The 21,139-nt window shown below is 43.7% G+C and overlaps 2 protein-coding genes across 2 annotated transcripts in view; both read left to right on the forward strand.

The window, feature by feature from the left end:
• ERN1 (endoplasmic reticulum to nucleus signaling 1) overlaps positions 1 to 10,168 on the forward strand; it is a 30,696-nt gene extending 20,528 nt beyond the window's left edge. The window contains exons 9-22 of the mRNA XM_056505759.1: positions 542 to 620; positions 1,334 to 1,496; positions 2,404 to 2,522; positions 2,851 to 3,042; positions 3,586 to 3,841; positions 4,486 to 4,576; positions 4,889 to 5,078; positions 5,562 to 5,661; positions 6,095 to 6,294; positions 6,500 to 6,647; positions 7,092 to 7,219; positions 7,793 to 7,916; positions 8,160 to 8,227; positions 8,435 to 10,168. Coding sequence (XP_056361734.1) covers positions 542 to 620; positions 1,334 to 1,496; positions 2,404 to 2,522; positions 2,851 to 3,042; positions 3,586 to 3,841; positions 4,486 to 4,576; positions 4,889 to 5,078; positions 5,562 to 5,661; positions 6,095 to 6,294; positions 6,500 to 6,647; positions 7,092 to 7,219; positions 7,793 to 7,916; positions 8,160 to 8,227; positions 8,435 to 8,641 — 2,065 coding nt within the window. The 3' untranslated portion in view covers positions 8,642 to 10,168. The remainder of the gene's footprint in view (positions 1 to 541; positions 621 to 1,333; positions 1,497 to 2,403; positions 2,523 to 2,850; positions 3,043 to 3,585; positions 3,842 to 4,485; positions 4,577 to 4,888; positions 5,079 to 5,561; positions 5,662 to 6,094; positions 6,295 to 6,499; positions 6,648 to 7,091; positions 7,220 to 7,792; positions 7,917 to 8,159; positions 8,228 to 8,434) is intronic.
• A 365-nt stretch (positions 10,169 to 10,533) lies between these two features.
• LOC130260395 (sterile alpha motif domain-containing protein 9-like) lies at positions 10,534 to 19,004 on the forward strand. Its single transcript, XM_056505755.1, has 4 exons — positions 10,534 to 11,081; positions 12,266 to 12,421; positions 12,875 to 12,919; positions 13,446 to 19,004. The coding sequence occupies exons 3-4, from the start codon at positions 12,916 to 12,918 to the stop codon at positions 18,104 to 18,106; spliced, it is 4,665 nt and encodes a 1,554-aa protein (XP_056361730.1). The 5' UTR covers positions 10,534 to 11,081; positions 12,266 to 12,421; positions 12,875 to 12,915; the 3' UTR covers positions 18,107 to 19,004.
• Positions 19,005 to 21,139: the final 2,135 nt, after the last annotated feature.

The following is a 21,139-nucleotide window of genomic DNA, read 5'->3' on the forward strand; positions in this document are numbered from 1 at the left end:
TATCAGAACTGTTTAAGGGTTGTGCTACAAGCTGCAACATGGTGAAAGGAATGCATAAAAGCATTTCTAGTTCTCCAGGTGTTCTTTAATATAATATTTGATCTTCTGCATGTAAAGCCAGAGACCAAACCAAAAAACTTATAAACTTAGGTTCTAAGTTTTATCAGATGTTCTGTGTTGAATAGTTTCTCACAATGCGGAATTAAATTGGTTTTCCTAATGTGAAGCCTTTCCCACTATCATAATGGTGCACAGCATTTTGGCAAATGTCAGTTATTGAAAAATGCAGGAATAGGACATGAGTTATGTTAAATGAGTGACAATGCTGTGAATAATGAACTGACAATGCTTTCATAATTTACAAAAAGGCTTCATAGTACAGCAGTATCTCAAATGATTTTACAGATCAACGCTTTTCAAGATACAAATACTGATGATTTGGGAAGCTCCTGCATTGGTTCTGCAGGGTTGTACTGTCCAGGTTTTAGGTGAGATGGTAACATCCATTTGCCTGCTGCTAACAGTGACTGTGTTTCTGCAGCCCAACCCTGTACGTAGGGAAATACTCCACGAGTTTGTACGCGTCGCCCTCTATGGTGCACGAGGGAGTCACTGTTGTGGTAAGTGGGGAGCTGCCAGGTGGGAAGGTGCTTTTATGGAATTAGTGCTGTCCTGAGCTTGGAAGAAAAGATGAAATGGAATCATGCATAGAATTGTATTAATTTAAAATAAAAAATAAAGCACTGAAGCCTGTACATCTACAGGAATTTGAGGGTTTTGAGATTTATATCAAGAAATGCATAGTGAATTAAGTATTTCCTGAAACAATTAACAACCATAGAATGCATGAGCATACTTCTGGAATAATTTCCAATGCTGCAAAGTAGTAACTGCAGCTTCCCAGGAACTGTGCCAGGCAGGCTCAGCAGGAGCAGACCTCAGGTTACTGCTATTGTTGGTGCTTTGTGGTTCATGTTAAAATTGCTGGTTTGTTCATCAAAGTAAATCCTTACAGACAGGAAACTGCATCATAGTTCTGTTTTGCTCGTTGTGGCTGCCAGGTAGGAAATACAGATCCTGCTTAACTTTAGGAGAAAATAACAACAAAAAAAGAAGTAATCTCATCTCTCAGGCAACATATCCCTGAAAAGATCCAATGTCCAAGGTTGTGGAAGCAGCTGCTAAGGGCATAATGGCCATGTTTACTCACAGTGACTGCTGCCAGTAATCTCTGCTTGCCCACCTATTTTGACCTCCAGCTTTTTAATTTAGTTGCCTATTTAAATATTCTAAGGTCACAGTGACAGTAATTGTAACACTGATCTCTCTGCAGCCCCGTGGCAGCGCCATTCCCTTGCTGGAGGGTCCAAAAACAGAAGGAGTCACCATTGAAGACAACGGCGAGTGTGTGATCACACCCAGCACTGATGTGAAGTTTTCGGGCAGGCTGAAGGAAAAGCACAAGCTCAACTACTGGAATGACTGGCTGCTGATAGGTGTGGGAGGCCCTGCCTGGCCATAATTACTGAATTCTAGTAACAGTGTCTAATTCATCCTCATTTGCATATAAAATAATGTGTTACATATGTACCTGCCTTCTGTTTTTCCCAAGGCTCCTGCTTTATTCTGTGACGAGGTGAAGTGCTCCATGTGTGGAAAGTTATTTATTGCTTATTTGCCCCCTCCCTTGGAGTGGGGTATAGTAATTTATTATTTGCTGTAAATATTCTATTTGGGTCTGTTTGGATTTTTTTATTGTGCATGCTGTTACCTTAATTCTCATTTTTCAGATTCCCTGCTGCTTGGTGTGTAACTATGAAACTTCATGTTAGGTGTTAGTAAATTCACTTCACAGGGTAGTTAGACAAAACAATCCCTTCCCAGCTAGAGAATCAAAGACAACTGGTACCCAAAAAGCAGAAACAACAGCTAAGAGAAGGGGGAAAGCCAGGGGGCTTAGACTTCATAGCCTGGGGCTACCCAATAGGTAGATGAACCAAAACTTATAAAAGTGTAAAAACCCATGACCAAGATCCATCTGGGATTTGATTTGGGTGTAACCCCAGCTGGATTCTTGCACTGCCCAAGGTGAATTCTTTCAATAAATACCGATTTGATTCCTTTTGCCTTGTCTAGTCTCTGTTCCAGATCAGCCTTTCCAGGCATCAGTTCTTAATACCCTCTCTCCTGCAGTATGTCAGGCAGTTCCCTGAAACAGTTCATGTTCCTCTGCAGCTCTCAGTGACTTCTGCCCTCCATTTTCCCTCTCTTTTCTCTTTCCTGCTCCATACATGAGCATCATATTTTGTGATGTTCTCACTATTCAGAAAAGATGCTGCAATCAAGTATATCTTTCCAAAAAAAGGACAACCTTCTGTTTCAACAAATGTGTTTTATTTAAAGGGCACCACGAAACACCATTATCTGCCCCCACAAAGATCCTGGAGAAATTCCCAAGCAACTTACCAAAGAGGCCTGAAAATGTGATTCCAGCTGACTCTGAGAAAGCCACTATTGAAGAGGTTTGTAATGAGAATAATTATCTTACTGAATGAGAAAAAAATATAAAGGAGTGGAAGTTGGTGAAGGACACAAGGAAAACTGCATGGAATTACTTCACATTTTTTGTGTCAGGTGTTCGTTTACTTAGCACATAGAATCACTGGTATGAGAAAGTGTCATTCCTTGTTTCAGAATTAAGGCTTTCTGCTGTTTGGTATTTTGTCCCAGATGCAAAACTTTGACTTTGGTAGGTTTAGAAATGACTGAAAATGATGTAACAGAAAGGCTGGCTATGAATGCCTCATTACACACAGAGACACTGAGCTAACAGAGCTGTCTTTGCCTCAGGTCATTGACATTGTTGAAGGTTCCTCAGCAGAAGGGCCTCCAGCTGCTCCAAGGGATATTGAGGAGACTCTTGCTCGGCCCATCCTGCGCCCGGAGGCTCCGGTGGACTCCATGCTGAAGGACATGGCCACAATCATCCTCAGCACATTTCTGCTTGTGGGCTGGGTGGCTTTTATCATCACCTACCCAATGGTAATGCTGACTTGATATGCATTTCAGTGTTGGGACCATCAGGAACATTGTAGAGCCCAGAAATGAGTTTGTGGCACACTCCAGGGATTTTTTCCTTTTCACACATGTGCACTGGGGAGCAAAGGCACAAGTTTGACTTAAGAGGGATTTCTTGGGCCATATGTGCCAGCTCTGGAGAGGTTTTCTTTTTCATCCACCAGTTGCGGTTTTTGTAGGTATTACTCTTTTTGGATATGATCTCAGCGCTATTGGCTTCATTCCTCTCTTCCTCACCTCAACCACTATCAGGTTTTCCAGGTTTTGGACCAAAGCCTTTATCCTTCTGTGGTTTAAAGACACCTGGTTAACCTGGTAACAGCTTTTTTAACCAAGCCATGTGATTTCTTATCTTGGCAATGGAAGTCCAGAATGAAATAGAAATTGTGAGTGAACGTTCCCCAACCTGTGTGGTTGGCAGGGACACAACAGGAGAGCTGTAGAGTAGCTGTAGAGTTCCCTTGCATGACCTGACTGTCAAATCTTCACTGAGGTCCTTTCTCACAGAGTGTCCACCAGCAGCAGCAGAGGCAGCATCAGCTGGAAGAGAAGATCCAGCTCTTGCAGCAACAGAAGCTGCCCTTTGGTGGTCCCAGTGACCTCCCACCTGAGGCAGATTTCCTGGACACATCATACGGCCGGACCGAGAGCTCAGCTGCCAGTACCCCAAACCTGTCCCCCAGAGCATCAAACCACTCTGCCTACTCCAACATTTCCACATCTGATGTGGGGAGCTGCCTCTCCACTGAGCAAGAAGAGGGAGGTAATGTTGATTCAGTGTGGTTTATTGTGTCTCTATTTCCCCAGTCTGTTATTAATGATACTTCATAGCTCAGCAAGATGAAAAACCATTGTCCTCATTCAGGCTGAGCCCTGCACCTCAGCAGGATTGTTGCTTTACAGTAACAGCCAGCTGAGGGCTTGTGCTCGCCAGGGCAGTATATTCCTGTCACTTGCAGCCATCCAGGGAGATACTAATTTAAATACACATATTAAGATGATTAACTGGACACAAGAAATGGGGATCAGGCAGCACAATCTTTCTGCCTGGTCTTCTTGTGCACTTATTTGTCCCTTCAAAGGCTATTAAACCCACTTCCATAACCGTCAGTCAGCATTTTCTAAATTCAGCATATATAAAGCTTTAGAAAGAGTTTGGCTGCTGAAAACCACTCATTTCTCACAGCCATGAGCCATAAGGTGTGTGTAAATGTGTTTTGATTCTTGATGTTGGCTCACTGATTCACCACAGACTAATGTGGATGTGTTAATTTTTTTTGATTGTTCGTGTGTTAAATTTAAACATGAGCTAAAGGACTTTTATAGACTGGCTCCAAAGTCTGTGTAGTTATAAAAAGCTGCCTTGCCCCATCCTAAACCAGTGCTTGTTTTTCTTTTCTTGTTCAGATGAAGAAGCAAACCGAGTGACTGTTGGCAAGATTTCGTTTAACCCTAAAGATGTATTGGGACATGGTGCTGAAGGGACAATTGTTTACAGGTAGAAGAGAATGTGTGCATTAAACAGACCAATGTTGTGCTTGTATTAGATCCTTTTACTTTGTTTCTTTTTTTATAAAAGCCTTCACATCTAACAGAAATGAAACTTTTTGCATGTGTCTGGAATATTTTCATGCATTTTTTTCACTAGGAAAAAATGACTTTACTTCCTTAAGAAGTGTTTACTGGCCAAATGTACCTGTTTCCAGCATAGGAAATATTTTCATTGGCCTCTACAATGGCTTCTGTTGTCACATTTTCTGTACACGCTCTGAGTGTGAAGGGTTGCTGTGTCTTCCCTCCCTGGCTGCAGGGGCTCCTTTGATAACCGTGACGTGGCAGTGAAGAGGATTCTCCCCGAGTGCTTCAGCTTTGCAGACCGGGAGGTGCAGCTGCTGCGCGAGTCCGATGAGCACCCGAACGTCATCCGCTACTTCTGCACGGAGAGGGACCGGCAGTTCCAGTACATCGCCATCGAGCTCTGCGCGGCCACCCTGCAGGAGGTGACCACACCCTGGGGCACCTTCTCCCTGCGAGGCCTTCACTGCCCTTGGGCTCAAGTTGCTGAAGTGCCTGGCACAGGGGATGTTCCATTCACTCCCACTGTCACTTCTGTGACAATTCCATGTTCCTAGAACAGGCGTGTTTGCAGACCTGTGGAAACACATCCCTGGACTGATTTATGGACAAAGCTGTTGTCCTTTGATTTTAAACTTCTTGTAAAGGACTGCCTTCTAGTCATCCTCCCCCTCCTACCATGCAGACTTTGAAGACTGTTCTTTCAAGAATGCACAGAACATCCCAGCTCTTCATGAGACTTTAGAGATCATCACTTTCAGCCAAAACAAAAAAAGCTCTTTGCTGTCTGTTACCAGCTAGCACAATTTATCCAGTCACATCTCTTTTGGGGGGAGAAGTGCATGGATTTACTATTTATGCAGTTTCTAAGCAGTGCTGTAGCTGACTCTCCTGGTTCTCTGTTGCAGTATGTTGAGCAGAAGGCCTTCAGCCACCATGGCTTACAACCCATCACTCTCCTGCAGCAGACAACGTCTGGGCTGGCTTACCTGCACTCCTTGAGTATTGGTAAGAGCACCTCTCCTTTCAGGACGTTTTCTTAGCTGGAAAATAAAGAGAAATTGGTCTGCTACTGGTCTGTTTACCTGACCTATTGGAAGGTGTCCCTGCCTATGGCAGGGGAGTTGGAATGAGATGATCTTTAAGGTCCCTTTGGACCCAAACTATTCTGTGGTTCTATGATTTGATACTGGCCTTGTCCCTGCAATATTCTGCAGCCATGGAGTACTAAAGCAAGTCCTTACTGTTGGTTCAGGGTGCTGAAGTTTTTAGATAGGAGTCATATAAAACATGGTGGAATAAAAAAATTAAATTACCAATGAAAATCATTTGAAGTTATGACTTCGGTTTAATGAATGGTGGTTCAGCTTTGTGAAATCCACTTAAAAATTTCCAGTGATTGTTGGGACTGCCTGAGTGAGTAAGTGGGTGTTTGTTACAGTCCACAGGGACCTGAAGCCCCACAACATCCTGATCTCGATGCCCAACGCTCATGGGAAGGTCAAAGCCATGATTTCAGACTTTGGGCTGTGCAAGAAGCTGGCAGTGGGCAGGCACAGCTTCAGCCGCCGCTCGGGCGTGCCAGGCACCGAAGGCTGGATTGCCCCGGAGATGCTGAGTGAAGACTGCAAAGAGAACCCTGTAAGTCCTTGCCCTTCCCAGGCTCCCCAGGACCCAGCCAGACCCTAAAACAGGCAGCACCCAGTGCCTGGGCCTCCAGGCTGCCTTGCAAGTCTGCAAGTTGGAAAATTTCCTTCTGCTCTCAGATGCAAAATAACCACCCTGTGAGAATCAGAGCTTTCCAGGGGAAAAGGTGTCACTTCTACTGAAGACTGTTTCTTTGCAGACATACACCGTGGATATCTTTTCAGCTGGCTGTGTCTTCTATTACGTGGTGTCTGAAGGTGGCCATCCCTTTGGCAAGTCCCTGCAGAGGCAAGCCAACATCCTGCTGGGAGCATACAGCCTGGAGGCTCTGGATGCAGGGAGACATGGTAGGGACTCACTGCAGGCATCAGTGAGCAGCCCAGGCTGCTGAACACCAACACCAAGGATAGAGCCAAGGCCCACAGTTGCTCCCAGCCTGGCAGAGAGGAAATTGTACTCCTCAGGTTCTCCTGAAATAAAGGGCCTAAAGTTCTTGGAGTTAGTACCCCAGAGCAACTCTGGAATACACAATTTGGAACTCTGTAATCTTGACTGTGATGTTATTTAAAGGGTGGGAGAGAACTTTGAACTCTGATATTCTTTCTGTTGTTGCCCAGCCCATGTGTGAGGGCAGCAGTTGTACTAGCAGGACAGGAGGAAGTAGAGACCATAATGAATCTCTGAAGTACAAAATATTATAAAATTACAAAATTTTACATTTCACTACAGCCTAAGAACATAGAGAAAATAAAACAAAAGAAGTAAATTTCTTTTCACGCTCTTCCTTGCAGAAGACATTGTTGCTCGTGATTTAATAGAGCAGATGATAAACATGGACCCTCAGAAACGGCCATCTGCCAGCTGTGTGCTCAAACACCCCTTCTTTTGGAGTCTAGAAAAACAGCTCCAGTTCTTTCAGGTTTGTGATGACCTTTTCTCTCCTCTCAGTTCTCAGGGCTCCTGTAGACCTTTTCAGGTCTTGAATTCAGTCTCTCTTTTGTGTCTGAGGTCATAAGATCCACAGCCTTACTGTGAGAAGTGAGGCAGTTGTAAAACCTGGGTGGAGCTCCTAAGCAATTGGCTTAGTCTTACAGCAGATCTTTCAGAGGGGGCCAGAGCTGGTGTTACCAAGGTCAGTTGGTGGGAGGAAGGTGTCCTCTAGCAGCTGCAGTACCCACAGAGAACGTGGCCAGGAGGGTTTTCAAGAACAGGAGTGAACATGCACTGAATCCTGATGTGATGTGGGGTGGGAAGTGGCTGAGGGCTTGAGATACTTTCCAGACTTATCTTCTCTGTGCTAAAAAGGCTTTGGCAGGGGATGAAGCAAATCATCCCAGAAACTTCTGTAGCCTATTCCCAAGCACTGTCACGGAGTTAAGTGGAATTATAACTTTACTACCAGGACAGGCTGTAATTGGCCAGAAGCAGCAATTTGAAAATATTGGGAAAAACTTGGAAATAAAACTAGAAATAATCTGAATGTCTCTTCCAGGATGTTAGTGACCGGATAGAGAAAGAATCTTTAGATGGTCCAATAGTCAAGCAGTTAGAAAGAGGTGGAAGAGAAGTGGTGAAAATGGACTGGAGAGAGCACATCACTGTTCCTCTTCAGACAGGTAATGGGCAGCATCTTGTCAGAGTGGGAATTACCTGCTGTTCCCAGTTTGCTGGGACAGAAAAGTAAGGCTAACACTATCTCAGTTTTGACACATCACTGTTGCTTGCCACTAAAGTGTTTCTTCAAATGCAAGTGTGTGTTTATGTACTGAACCCCACCTGCAAGGATGTGTGGCTGCAGACACATACCCCAGCACCTAAAACTGCATCACAACACAAAAAAAAATTTGTTCCTCTTGCAGATCTTCGAAAATTCAGATCCTATAAAGGTGGCTCCGTCCGGGACCTTCTGAGGGCGATGAGAAATAAGGTAAAGGAGTCTTTTCCTCGTGCACTGCAGGCTCCTGCCTCTCCCTGCTGTTGGCAGCCTGCATCAGACCCTGATTTAGGTACTGAGCTCCTTTACAGGAGCCCAGTAGGAGGTTACTGTGTCCATGAACATCAACAGCTCTGTTTACAAGAGGCTTCTGAGCAAACCCTCTGACTGAGCTTTTCCCTCCTCTGTTTTTCTCCACAGAAGCACCATTACAGGGAATTGCCTCCCGAAGTGCAGGAGACCCTGGGCTCCATCCCTGATGATTTTGTGTGTTACTTCACAGCTCGTTTCCCTCGCCTGCTCCTGCACACCTACCATGCTATGCACATCTGCTGCCAAGAAAGACTCTTCCAGCATTACTATGCTGAGGACTCTGCAGAGCTGAGCCTTACAGGAGATGTGGTTTGAGAGGAGAGGGATGGAGCTTTCTTCTCTGGGACCAACATTCCAAGCACAGGCTTATCCTTAGCAGGGAAAAGTGGGATCAAGGAGCTGAATTCTCTCTCTTTGAAGAAACCAAGTTTCCAAAAAGTGCCTTGTACCTGTGCCTGTGCTGGATCAGGAGCTGGTGGAGCCCAGGGCGCGAGTGGTAAAGTGATGAACCCTGGGATTGGAGTTACTGACTCCAAGGCAGTTTTCAAGACTGTGGAAAGGAAGAGCAAAAGCAGGAAATAACCATCACCCAATATCCCTGTACTGTATGTGATTTTGTAACGGATGTGTTTTACTACAAAAAAAAATTCTAATTCAATGATTGAAATCATATAATTACTCAGGACTCAGATGTGCAAAAGGAGCCCTTTGGTTGTAGCAAATCATCTGAACCTGCCATTGCACTACTGCCACATTAGGCATTAGGCACACCACAGTGATTGTAAAGGGAATCATTCATGATTATCCAAAAAATGGTATGAAAGTACCATTTCTGTTTAATCAGTACTATCCTGGAAAATTACTCATATCCTTCATACTTGAGCAGAAACAGTTTTAAGAAATACTGACTTGAAACATCAATTCAAGGTTTGCCTACTCTGAAAATAAGCCTTGTTGTTTAATATGAGCCAGTATTCACAGAAGAGGTTGAACAGTCCTCGACTTAATCCACAGTATGAGACCAGATCTGCTCAAGTGCCTGCAGCAAAAACCAATGGGAGCTGCCTGTGGCTCATCAACTGCAAATGCAGGGGTGAGAGGAGTCCTGGGAAAAAGAGTAAACATGAACCAAGAACTGTTCAGGGCGGTGTTTAAGGGGTGCCACAGAGCTGTAGAACCCCATTTCCTGTGTGTGGGCTGGTAATTCCATCCACAGGAGGATGTGGTTAAAGATGCAGTATTTCTTTACACTGGCCCTGAAGCTGTGACAAAGCGTTGCGTGTGCTAGGATGAAGAAACGCTGAATTCTAATGTAACTGGGGTGTTCTTTTACAATATATTTATTTAATGTATTTATATTTATTTAATTTTTACTACAAAGTGGTATCAAATCCAAGTGGTACAAGTATGAAGCATGCCAAATCAGTCTTAATCAGTTTTGTGTTTATATTTAATCATCAGATAACAACTGGAAGAGGAAAGTGATACTGCATCTTTCAATGGAATTCATTAAAGGAGAAATTATGAAGTGAGAATTTGTATGACTGTGCCATTGTGTCTTAAATAAATTATTGCCAGTAATATGTACGATGGGGTACATACAGCTACATTTCTGGAGATAATTTACAGGAGTTTTTTTCCTGCTTTTACAATGTGTGAGAGCAATATACCCAAAATGCCAAACTGTGCAGGTTACATGTTTCTAAAGCTTGAAAAAATAACGGTCATTTTGCCTAATAAGATTCAAAGCCTATTTCATATTTTTGTATTTCTGATGTAAAGGTCTTCTATAAATTACTAAATAAAGACTTGTGCTCAGATTAAAATCCCACAGCTTTTAGTGCCAATGTGTGCCCAGGGAACCCAGCAGGCCTGGTGCAGGCAGAGCTGTCAGAACGGAGCAAGGAAGGGGCCAAGGCCGCAGCAGCCCCGTCCTGCCTCCCTCGGGAAGGGACACTTGCCTGGATTTTGAGCCTGCTCAAACCATTCCCTGCCTGCTGATGCAACAGGATGCAGGAGTTGCTCAGGTGGGGGGGAGCACTGAGCATCCCCCAAGGCCCAGGAGCCTCGTTTGTTACTCTGACAGTCCCCAGGCACCACCAGCCCCCCTCCAGACTGGTGGCTGAGGCAGGTGCAGAGGTGAGATAAAATGGCAGGAATTTGTGCTGCTGTGTGATAAAGAAATATCCATAAATAAATGGTTTCAGTGAAACTGAGCTGGTAACTGATCACGTGCTTTACAGGAAACAGAAAGACCTAAGTTCTGCTACAGCACAGCCTTCCTGGGCTCCAGGGGCACAGAGGGCTGGACTGAGGAGCTTCTTGTGCTCTATGACCCTGCCAACCTCTCCACTACTTAACTGGTGAGGGGGGCTTGGAGTGGGAAGGTAGGTCATATAGAAGGCACTAAGTGAGGCGGATCCAAAAGTTTGAAATACAAACGAAAGCATAAATATGTGCCACACCCATTCCTGACAGCTGGTTTGGTGGCGCTACGGCTGCTGGATTCTGACAGCAAAGGGGGCGGAGACTTAGCTCATCAGGAGTGTTTGTCTAAAGCAATTTCTGCTTTTTTATTTCCGGACTAAATTTCAAGAGATCCGCAGGAGCTGCAGAACACCCACAGTGCTCAGACTGCTGCCCGTGCAGAGCCTGGCACCACAGGTGTTGGAGCATCTTCCCTCCCTTCCTCCTACGGAAACTCTCCCTGCAGGCAGAAGCACTGGGGCACTCGGCCATCCGCGGGCTCTGTAAGGTAAGCCCTGGTGCGCTGCGGGGTCATTCTCAGCCTGGCAGGTTTAAGGATAAGTGAGGATGTCCCTCCACTGCCACCCGAGCGGGGTAGGAGCTGCTGGGCAGCACTCCACAGGCTGCCCGAGCAGCTCGGAGGGTGGGAGCGGGGCTCAGACAGCTCTGCCCGCACCCCCGCAGCTGCACCCCGTCCCTGCCCACGCGTGCAGCTCGGAGCACCCAGAGCCCACTGCAGCAAAAGCCACTGCCAGCAACGACTGCTCCCAGAACCAGGAGGGGTCGGGGCCCCGTGGGCCCCTCCAGCTCTTCTCCTCCAGCCCTGACCCCGCTCTGTTCAGCCTCTGTTCCAGTTTCGATTCCCCGGCAAAGCTCTTTGCTGTCAAACGCTTCGTGACGTCGGCTGTCACATCGGGCTGGGCGGGAAGACAAGGGAGGTTCGGGATTCACCGCAGGCTGACCCACGGTACAAGCCCAGCCCTGGGAGGTCGCCAAAGGCACCAAAAGATCAGTATTTCAGGGACATTTTTAGTCCCCTTTCTCGGGGGAGGCTGCACCAAGTATCAGAGGAAATCCGTCTCCCACCATTTTCATAACCAGTCTGTTTGCACTTATTGTGAGGGATGCCTTACACCTACAGCACATCAGGGTAAGTCCCATAACAGGCTCCCCCCTCAGAGCCACCTGCTCACGGCAAAGCTCCAGCCATGCTGGTGCCTCAGTCACAGGAATGACCAGATGCAGAAAGGGTTAATGTGCACTTATTGGTTTTTCTCAGCACACCCTATTCTCCCAGAACTAGTATCTCCCCAAACCACCCCCTTCTGCTGAATTCACCTCCTTCCAAGCTGTGATCACGGGAAGTGAACACTCTTCCCCTTCCCTCAGTCACCACCATTACACCTGCAGATATTGTACACCTTGGCCAGCTGCGCTGGTGGCTGTACCTTTTACACTTGCTGAGAGCACAGTTTAGCACCACGAGCTGTAGGAGTGGAGCTGGCTGAGCTCCTGCACCTGCTAAATCAGAGAGCAGAGCCTCTACACCACAGTAAGAGAAGAAACACACCACCACAGTGAACTTTTTACTGTGACCTGGTGACAAGGCCGTGGATGGCTACTGCTGACTGTGAATGTCTTGTATCTCTGCTGTCACACTGAGCAGGTGTATTTAACCCATTCCTCCTGCAGCAAAGAACAGGCTGTTCCTGCTGCCACCCATCTCTGAACCCCTGGAATGGAGGATGGGCACAGGAACGATGCCACAATTCAGGCAAGGACACCCCACTAAACAGAAAACCTTCTTCTGGGTTCGGCAGTGAGTCGAACTGCTCCTTGGAAATTTTGGTAAGCACCAAAACAGATGTGGTAAAAGGGAAGGAGCAGGGGGGGAGAGTGTACCCACCAAAGAACGGAGGGGGAAAAGTGAGTATGAAGGAACAAAAGGCAGGAAAAGTGAGAAAAAGCAATAAGAAGTAAGAGATAGAACCTGGGGGATACAGTAGTGAGGGGCCTCCTTTTCTCCAACAGAAGGAACTGTTTGGCTCAGCTGTCAGCACAAGCTTCTCCAGCAACCCCTTATTTCTTTCACAACCATGTGTGTCAGAGGCAGGAGCAGCTGCCTTCACACAGGCACACAGAAGCAGCTTAGCTGACAAGAACAGGTATTTAGAGGTACAGAAATGACCTTGGACCAAAAAGGTGGGGAGGAAATTGGGAAAATAGAATTCCAAAGTCAGACTGAACTATCACAGGAATGTGAACTGTAAATCTGAAGACTTCCTTTTCCCCCCTCTCTAGGGTTTAGTTCATTAACAACAGGATTTCCCTCACCAAAGAGAATGGGTATGTATTGCTTTCAGAAAATTTCTACTTTGTGTGTAGCAATTTGCTTTTTAATATCTGCATTCGAAGGAGTCATCTCTAGTGGGGAACTAATCAGTACTTCTATCATCATCTTAGGGTTTGTATTGATGGTATCCTCATTTAGCAGAAAATAATCTGACTCAAGTGGGTACATGATCTACCTAAACCTGTCCAGTTTAGGGACAGGGAATCCAGCCCTGTCAATTCCCATCAACCTTATCACATCATTCCCTGCAAAAAACATTTTGGGTTATTTCCTTGACTCCTTTTGAGGATCATTTCCAAATCTCCTTCCTACTTTCCTGCTTTGCTGATTTATTAGTCTTTCCCCATTGTTTAGAACTGCTTCTGATAAAGATTATGGATACTTTGTCATCAGAACTGACTTATGTGAGAAGTTAAGACCTGCTCTCTCACTCACAGTGACTGGTAGAAAGAAAATAATCTAACAGTGTGACCAAACAAACATTAGTTTATATTAATAATACATGATTTTAACTTCTAGATTACAAAACATTACCTATGGATGAATGGGATGAGAACCATGTCAAATGTTGGCTGGAATCTACTGGAATCAAGAAGGAGTATGTAGATAAACTACATGCAGAAGAAGTGACTGGTCCAGCACTGAAGGACCTGGATGAGTCTTTCCTCAAAGACATAGGAATGAAGAAAGGCCAAATCCATATCTTAATCCAAAAGAGAAATGAACTTCTGCAGCCCCAGAACAATGCACAGCAAGCTGATGGCTCCAGCAGTAAAACATCCAACAGGACCGATGCACAAACAGGCCCAGCCAGAGCCAGCAATGCCCCTGCTCAGGGCACAGCCAGTAGAGGCTGCTCTGGTGCTGTGGGTACAACCAGCAGCGAGAACACAGCTCCTACTTCTGGTAAGAAGCAAAAAAGCAACAAGAAATCCCAGCTTCAAAGTGCTGATGAAGCTTTAGAACTTAGAAACTGTCGGCCATTTAGAAGTCAGGATATTGATTTCAAATATGTGAAAGACACAGTTCTTGCTCCAGAATCAGGAGTCAGTGATTTAATCATGCCTTGCCATGAATACAAATCTTTTGCCATTGCTGCAGAACTGAACAGAGATCAACTGCAATCAAAATTTGCCTCTGAAGTGATACGTTTTGCTTCAGCCTGCATGAACATTCGAACAAATGGCACCATCCATTTTGGTGTCATGGACAGTGTGGAGGACAACGCCTGGAAACATGGACAGATCGTTGGCGTGAAGGTCAAAAACCGAGAAGACTTTGTTGATGCATTGGATTATATAGATAGGTGCTTTTGCAATAATTTACAAGAAATTGCATGGAAATGTATTCACCCACCTGTGTTTGTTGAAGTGATTTCGAAAGACTCTCAGGAACAAAGATTTGTAGTGGAGGTTGACATTGAACCAACATACAGCTTGGTAAAGAACAATTGTTTTGAAGTTTATTTGCCCAAATACAACGAAAGCAGTCGGAAGGTGATCCTGACCAAAGAACCAGCTCTCTACCAGAGATTAGGTGCAAAGTCTGAACCTGTGCAGCGCAACAAACTCACTACTTTCATTCAAGCTATGCAAGACAGGGATGCTCAGAGAGAGAGAGCTGAGCTCTCCAGCACACAAGTACCTACAGAAATACCTCAAGATTTAGGAAGAAAGTTATCAATTCTATTGAATGATGGCAAAAGCTACATGGATGATTCTCTGCGGTACATCCTTGTCACAAACAGATGTGAACAGGATAATCTGAACCACATCAACTTTTTAATGCACCTGAACATTTTCTGTGTCTTTGACTTTGATGAAGATTCTAATGTGTCAGGGCTGTACAGTAAATACAAAGAGCACCATGAAACAAGTTCTTATTTTTTACAGGATTTTTCCAAAGAAATTAAGACTGATAATTCTCCCTCTCAGAAACTGTTTGATCAGACCAGCTGGATATTCTGCAATGGGCGCAGTGACTTCCTTGGGGATGAAAAACCTTGCGATGAGAATACATGGATTAGAACCAAAAAAAAATACCTGAAGAAAGTAATTACTTGTATCTGTGAGGAAATTCTGCCGGAGCGCTCTTTCATTGTGCTTTTTCTATTGCTATCATCAGTGCAGAAACCACTTGTGGACACTTTTCAGGAATTCTATACAGAGATGAATGGCATGGAGTACATCATCTGCATTACAGAGTCCAGAGAAAATTACAGAAAGTGGGCTAATCTAGCTCAGGAATCCTGCAGCATTGAGACACTAGAACAACGCAGCATTGTGGGTATGAAGCTCAGTCATGTAGATGCCACCATCCAATCAATGCTGCCTTCTACAGCCCAACCCAGACACCTGCCAGCTTCCACTGGAGGCGTGTGTACACTTCCCTTGCGGGAAGAAGAGAAACTGTACTCCCTAGAGATCCTTTGTGCTGACCAATGTGATGATATCAACTTAAATCTTTGGACTGAAGAACAAAAACAAGAAATAGAACAAAATTTTTACCGTGGGAGAAAAATCATGTGGGAAAACTTGTGGCTTGCTGATAAAAAACTCTGTGGGGATATCATTGAACGTGAAGCATGCACGGAGGCAAGCAAACTTTTGGATGGCATTTTACGGGGAAGTGGACAAAATTATTCTGTAGCTAAATTAAAGATATTTCACCATCCTGGGAGTGGTGGAAGCACAATAGCAAGGCAAGTTCTATGGAAAAACAGAAAGCGTTTTAGATGTGCTGTTATCAAGACCTCATATTCACATTCAACTGTTTGCAAGCATGTGCTCGCCCTCAGAGACTATGAAGAAAGGGAGATCACTCACTGTTTTCCTGTGCTGCTCCTGATTGAAGATTATGAGGACGAGTACTTTGAAGAACTACAGATTGATTTAATGGAGGCTGTAGCAACCAGGAAAATGAATACCTGCAAGCCTTACTTCATCCTCATATGCTGCAGACGATACAATAACCCTGAAAGACTTTGCAAGGCTTCGCCACTGGACACAGTTGCTGTCACTCACAAACTGACCGAGTCAGAAAAAAATCTGTTCAACAATAAACTTGAAAAACTGCAGCAGAAATATGGCGAAGCAGAATTCATACTTACCTTTGTGCTGATGTGTGAGGAGTTCAATAAAACGTACGTGTCAGAGACAGTAGAACACATGCTGCAAGGCATCGACCCTTCATCTCGTGACACCTGTTTGATGCGTTACGTGGCTCTGCTGAATTGCTATGTACCCAATTCATACATTTCACTGTCGCACTGTGAGGCTTTTCTGGGGTTGGGGGCATATACAGAGAGTAAAGCAAGAGCATATGATTTCAAACATCACTTGAGTGAACAAGTCAGAATGATTTTTATTGAGCTAAGGGAAAGTACCACTTATATTTCATCTGTTAGGATAATACACTGCCTGGTTGCAAAAGAAATTCTGTATCAGCTTTCAGGAAATCAATCACTAAGTCAACTTGCAACAACTCTTCTTCAGGAAAAGGTACTCTTTGAAAACAGATTTGGACGAGAAGAATTCATAAAGTTTATCAGACATCTGTTTATTCGACGTGATAAAAGAAGCAGAGGTGACAATACTGATACTCTCTTCTCCCCATTCATTGAACACGTCTGTGAAGCTGAAGACTGTGAAAAAGCCATTGCTGTCTTACAAGCTGCATATGAACTCCTTGGAAAAGATCCCTTTTTTGCCCAGCAGCTTGCCAGATTGAATTACAGCAATGAAAAATTTGAAGATGCAAAATACTGGGCAAAGGTCGCAAAATCGCATTTGCCAAATGATTCTTATATTTTGGATACAGAAGGTCAGGTCTACAGGAAATTGTTTAATTTCACTGTGGATAAAATGACAGAGGAGGACAGCCCTGAAAAGATCACTGAGACTATACTGATTGCTCTTAAAGCTATGAAATGCTTCAGGGCTGCACAACAGGCAGCAAAGGAAGAACGTGAAAGTATGAACAATGCTGGCTATTATGGAGAAGTAGAAGTAGGCTGTCGCCTTCTTCGATTTTTGTCTACACTGCCTGTATTCACCAAAAGTCCAGAAGGGGAATATACTGAGCTTGTGAAATATCTCACCACAGATTACATTCCTGAAGACATAAGAAGAACATGGGGAACGCTTCATTCCCGCTTAAAAGGCTTGCGCCAGAACCTGTACAATGCTCTGGAATGGATTTCAGAAGAACTAAGTTATTTCCAAACAGAGAAAAACCAAGAGAAGGATGATGAAAATGATGATAAGGAAGAACTAATTCATAATCCCAGAAGATGGCTGAGAAGACAGTCAGCAGTATATGCTAAATTCTTCTTCTCAGAATCACTTATTGCAGAAAGGAACAATGGTCCTGACACTCAGCTCATGAGACGCATGAATATTTATGGAAGTGGTGGAGGAAATGTCACCAATATCCTGTCATTCTTAACAGATAAGAAAGAGAACAGGTCAGCTGAAAAGCTAGAAAACATCCTTAGTTTCTATCCAGAAAACCCACTGAGAAACAGGCTAGAGGACAATGATTTGATAAATTTTATTTTGAGCCACATCACATTAGCCTGCTTAGCACCAGGATCAGCCAAACTCCTTCCACTGCCAACTCTTCGTGAGCTCAGTCTAAGATTTGTCAGAGGAAAAAGACAATTTCCAGCAAGTGCCTTTTTTTTGCTCACCTTGCTGTACTGGCCAGATGAGGCATTAGACAAAGAGCCTAATGCCGAAAAAGATGAAATTTTAACTTCAGCCCTTCAAACTCTGAAACGCTTATATGATATTAAAATGAAAGATGTTCCTACCAGAAAGAAAAGAATCTACACCCCCTTTTTTTTGGGAAAGGGTTATGGCTTAAGTAAGATTGTGCACAAAAATAAAATTGACAAATTGATGGTGGGGTCCTTAGAGGAGAGGAGAATGAAGTGGCTGCATGGAACTGTATGGAGTATTCCTCTAATTCGTGACAATCTCAAAAGAGTTTCTGGCTGGACCAAGGACAGAAATTTATTTATACGTGGTCACGTGAAGGAGCTCCGTATCTTGCCACTCCATCATGAATCAGTGCCTGCTGGAAATGAAAATGTGACCTTTTATTTAGGCTTTTCATTTAATGGTCTTGTTGCTTTCAATATTGAGGTTGGAAACGATCCAGCCATCAGAAGAATGTAAGATATGTAGTACAGTACTGTATGCACGTACTCTAGAGGGTACTGCATTGGAAGTGTCCAGTCTAACATTCAAAACTGATAGTGGACAGCTCTGGGTAACTACCAGGCAACAAGAAAATCAGAATCAACAACTATAATAGTGACCAAATAACTAAAATATTTTGAAATTAGTAAAGTGAACTTTGAGCCAAGCCTTTGATAGTTTTGCAGTCAGAGAAAGCAAGATTTCAAAGACAGCAAACGATCCCTTTCTTCTTACCCCACAGATTAGGATTTGAAATTAATTTCTGGGTAGTCTTAATCAGTAAAAGAATTTGTCCAGTGTAACTACATTTTGCTTCCTGAATCAGCAACAGAAAAGTCAACTCACATAACGTACACTGCTCTCCAACATGCACCATATATGAAATTATTACCAACTGCAAAGCCACCATCAGTATGGAAGCAATTTTAAAACTGACTTTGCAGTAAGGACTGATAAAAAACAGGTCTCAAATTCTCCATAACTCCTATACTGCTTCTCTGTGTAAATATTACCTTACTAGCCATACCTGTGTCTGGGGTGGGGTGTAGTCATGGGTGACATAAATGATTATTTGTAAGCACTTGTGTTCATAGTCCAAGCAATTCCTGCACATGGTGAAATGATTTTGACTAATAATTCAAGGAATGCCACAGAACAATAACTCAAATTTGTCTAGAGCATACATGTACAATTTGAAAAATGCAAAGGAGTTTTTCAGTGCTGTGTTTGCAATCATGTCATCACATTCAGCTTCTAATAACAAAAGTGTGCGTTGTTAGAGTTTCGCACTGTTTGCTAGAAGATACTGTGACTAAAATTGCCAAAACCCCGACATGTAACTTGTTTTAATCTAATAAATATCTTTTATGAAAGATTACCATTTCTACGTGAGATTTATTACCCTACCTGAGGATGTACTTCCAACAGTAGCTAGGTATGATTTGCTTTTCAAACTGCAGCCAAGATCAGGGCACAGCCAAAAATTATAAAACAAACTGCAGGCCATGGTGAATTCAGAAGGAAGAATGAACATTATTGTCTAGTCCAAGCCTTCACATTCTGGCCTCAGCAGAAATAATTGCCAGATGAGAGCTGGATGGCCAGAGACATCCCCCTGCTCCCCAGCCCTGGCGCAGGGGACAGGAGTTATGTTTGAGAAGGAAACCGGGCAAAGGCAGCTTCCCCAAGTCTAGCCAGGGGCATTGGGATGGCTTCAACCCAGAGCAGAAACAGGACATAAACTTACTGAAATGTAAATTTCATGAGAGTGAAAAGCAAAGCAATGACTGCTCACCAGATACAGAACCTGCTCAAATGCTGTGGCAGAAGTACAGATTTATTTTTGAAAAGGAACTGTTACCGTGATGAAAAATTACAGCCAGCTTGGCCAAGAGGGTCTGTCTTGTAGCTTGTTCTCTGCCTACACACACCCAACTCAATTCTGCAGACAGCATTGCTTTGCCCTGTAGCCCACACTACTGCAGAAGCTTGAGTCTTGTTGCTGAGGTGTAAACAGGGGTCTTGCTTTTCAAATATGCCCCCTTCTACCTTTCAAGAAATTAAAAGTTTAGATTCAAACTCCTTAGATCATTCCCCTCAGAAAAAAAACCCAAAAATATGAAAAAACCCAAAAAACCCCCAAACAACAACAGAAACCAAACAAATAAAAACCCAAACAAACAAACAAACAAACAAACAAAAAAAAAAAAAAAACAAAAAAAAAAAAAAAAAAAAAGAGCAAGTTTTAGAGAAAAAGTGTAAACCTACAGATTAATTCTTGGGGTCACGTGTTGCAGGACCAGCTGAGGTTCACAGGGCAAGTACAGATCCACTCTTCCTACTTCCTACCAGTCATGTTCACATTGGCAGGGCTTCTTTAACCTGCAGGCAACATACAACTGCCTTTGCTCCAACCAGCTCTTAGTACAAAGCAGTTCCAAATGCCCATCAGATTTCACCAGAGCTCAAAGGGCCAGAGCACAAATGTCATTAAGAGTTTCTGCACAGCAGCAGTGTTCCCTTGAAGGGTTCTCTACTGCACCTCCTTGTCACACATACCCCATTCAAATGCCTCCAATTAGTCCATGTGATGGCATTAAAACATCCATTTACCTTTCCTTTGCCACCTCTCAGAAATAAACTGTAAATGAACAGTGGTAGCTAAATAAGACCAACCAGCCTAGCAGAGTAATCCATTCTCATTCTGTATACAGGAAGTGCAAGGATACCCATCTCCCAAGCTACCTCATCTGTTCAGAGCAAGTGAAATCAGGGCAGTGTTTAAGGGGTGCCACAGAGCTGTAGAACCCCATTTCCTGTGTGTGGGCTGGTAATTCCATCCACAGGAGGATGTGGTTAAAGATGCAGTATTTCTTTACACTGGCCCTGAAGCTGTGACAAAGCGTTGCGTGTGCTAGGATGAAGAAACGCTGAATTCTAATGTAACTGGGGTGTTCTTTTACAATATATTTATTTAATGTATTTATATTTATTTAATTTTTACTACAAAGTGGTATCAAATCCAAGTGGTACAAGTATGAAGCATGCCAAATCAGTCTTAATCAGTTTTGTGTTTATATTTAATCATCAGATAACAACTGGAAGAGGAAAGTGATACTGCATCTTTCAATGGAATTCATTAAAGGAGAAATTATGAAGTGAGAATTTGTATGACTGTGCCATTGTGTCTTAAATAAATTATTGCCAGTAATATGTACGATGGGGTACATACAGCTACATTTCTGGAGATAATTTACAGGAGTTTTTTTCCTGCTTTTACAATGTGTGAGAGCAATATACCCAAAATGCCAAACTGTGCAGGTTACATGTTTCTAAAGCTTGAAAAAATAACGGTCATTTTGCCTAATAAGATTCAAAGCCTATTTCATATTTTTGTATTTCTGATGTAAAGGTCTTCTATAAATTACTAAATAAAGACTTGTGCTCAGATTAAAACCCCACAGCTTTTAGTGCCAATGTGTGCCCAGGGAACCCAGCAGGCCTGGTGCA

The sequence above is a fragment of the Oenanthe melanoleuca genome, chromosome 18 (genome assembly GCF_029582105.1).
Source record: "Oenanthe melanoleuca isolate GR-GAL-2019-014 chromosome 18, OMel1.0, whole genome shotgun sequence".
NCBI lineage: Eukaryota > Metazoa > Chordata > Aves > Passeriformes > Muscicapidae > Oenanthe > Oenanthe melanoleuca.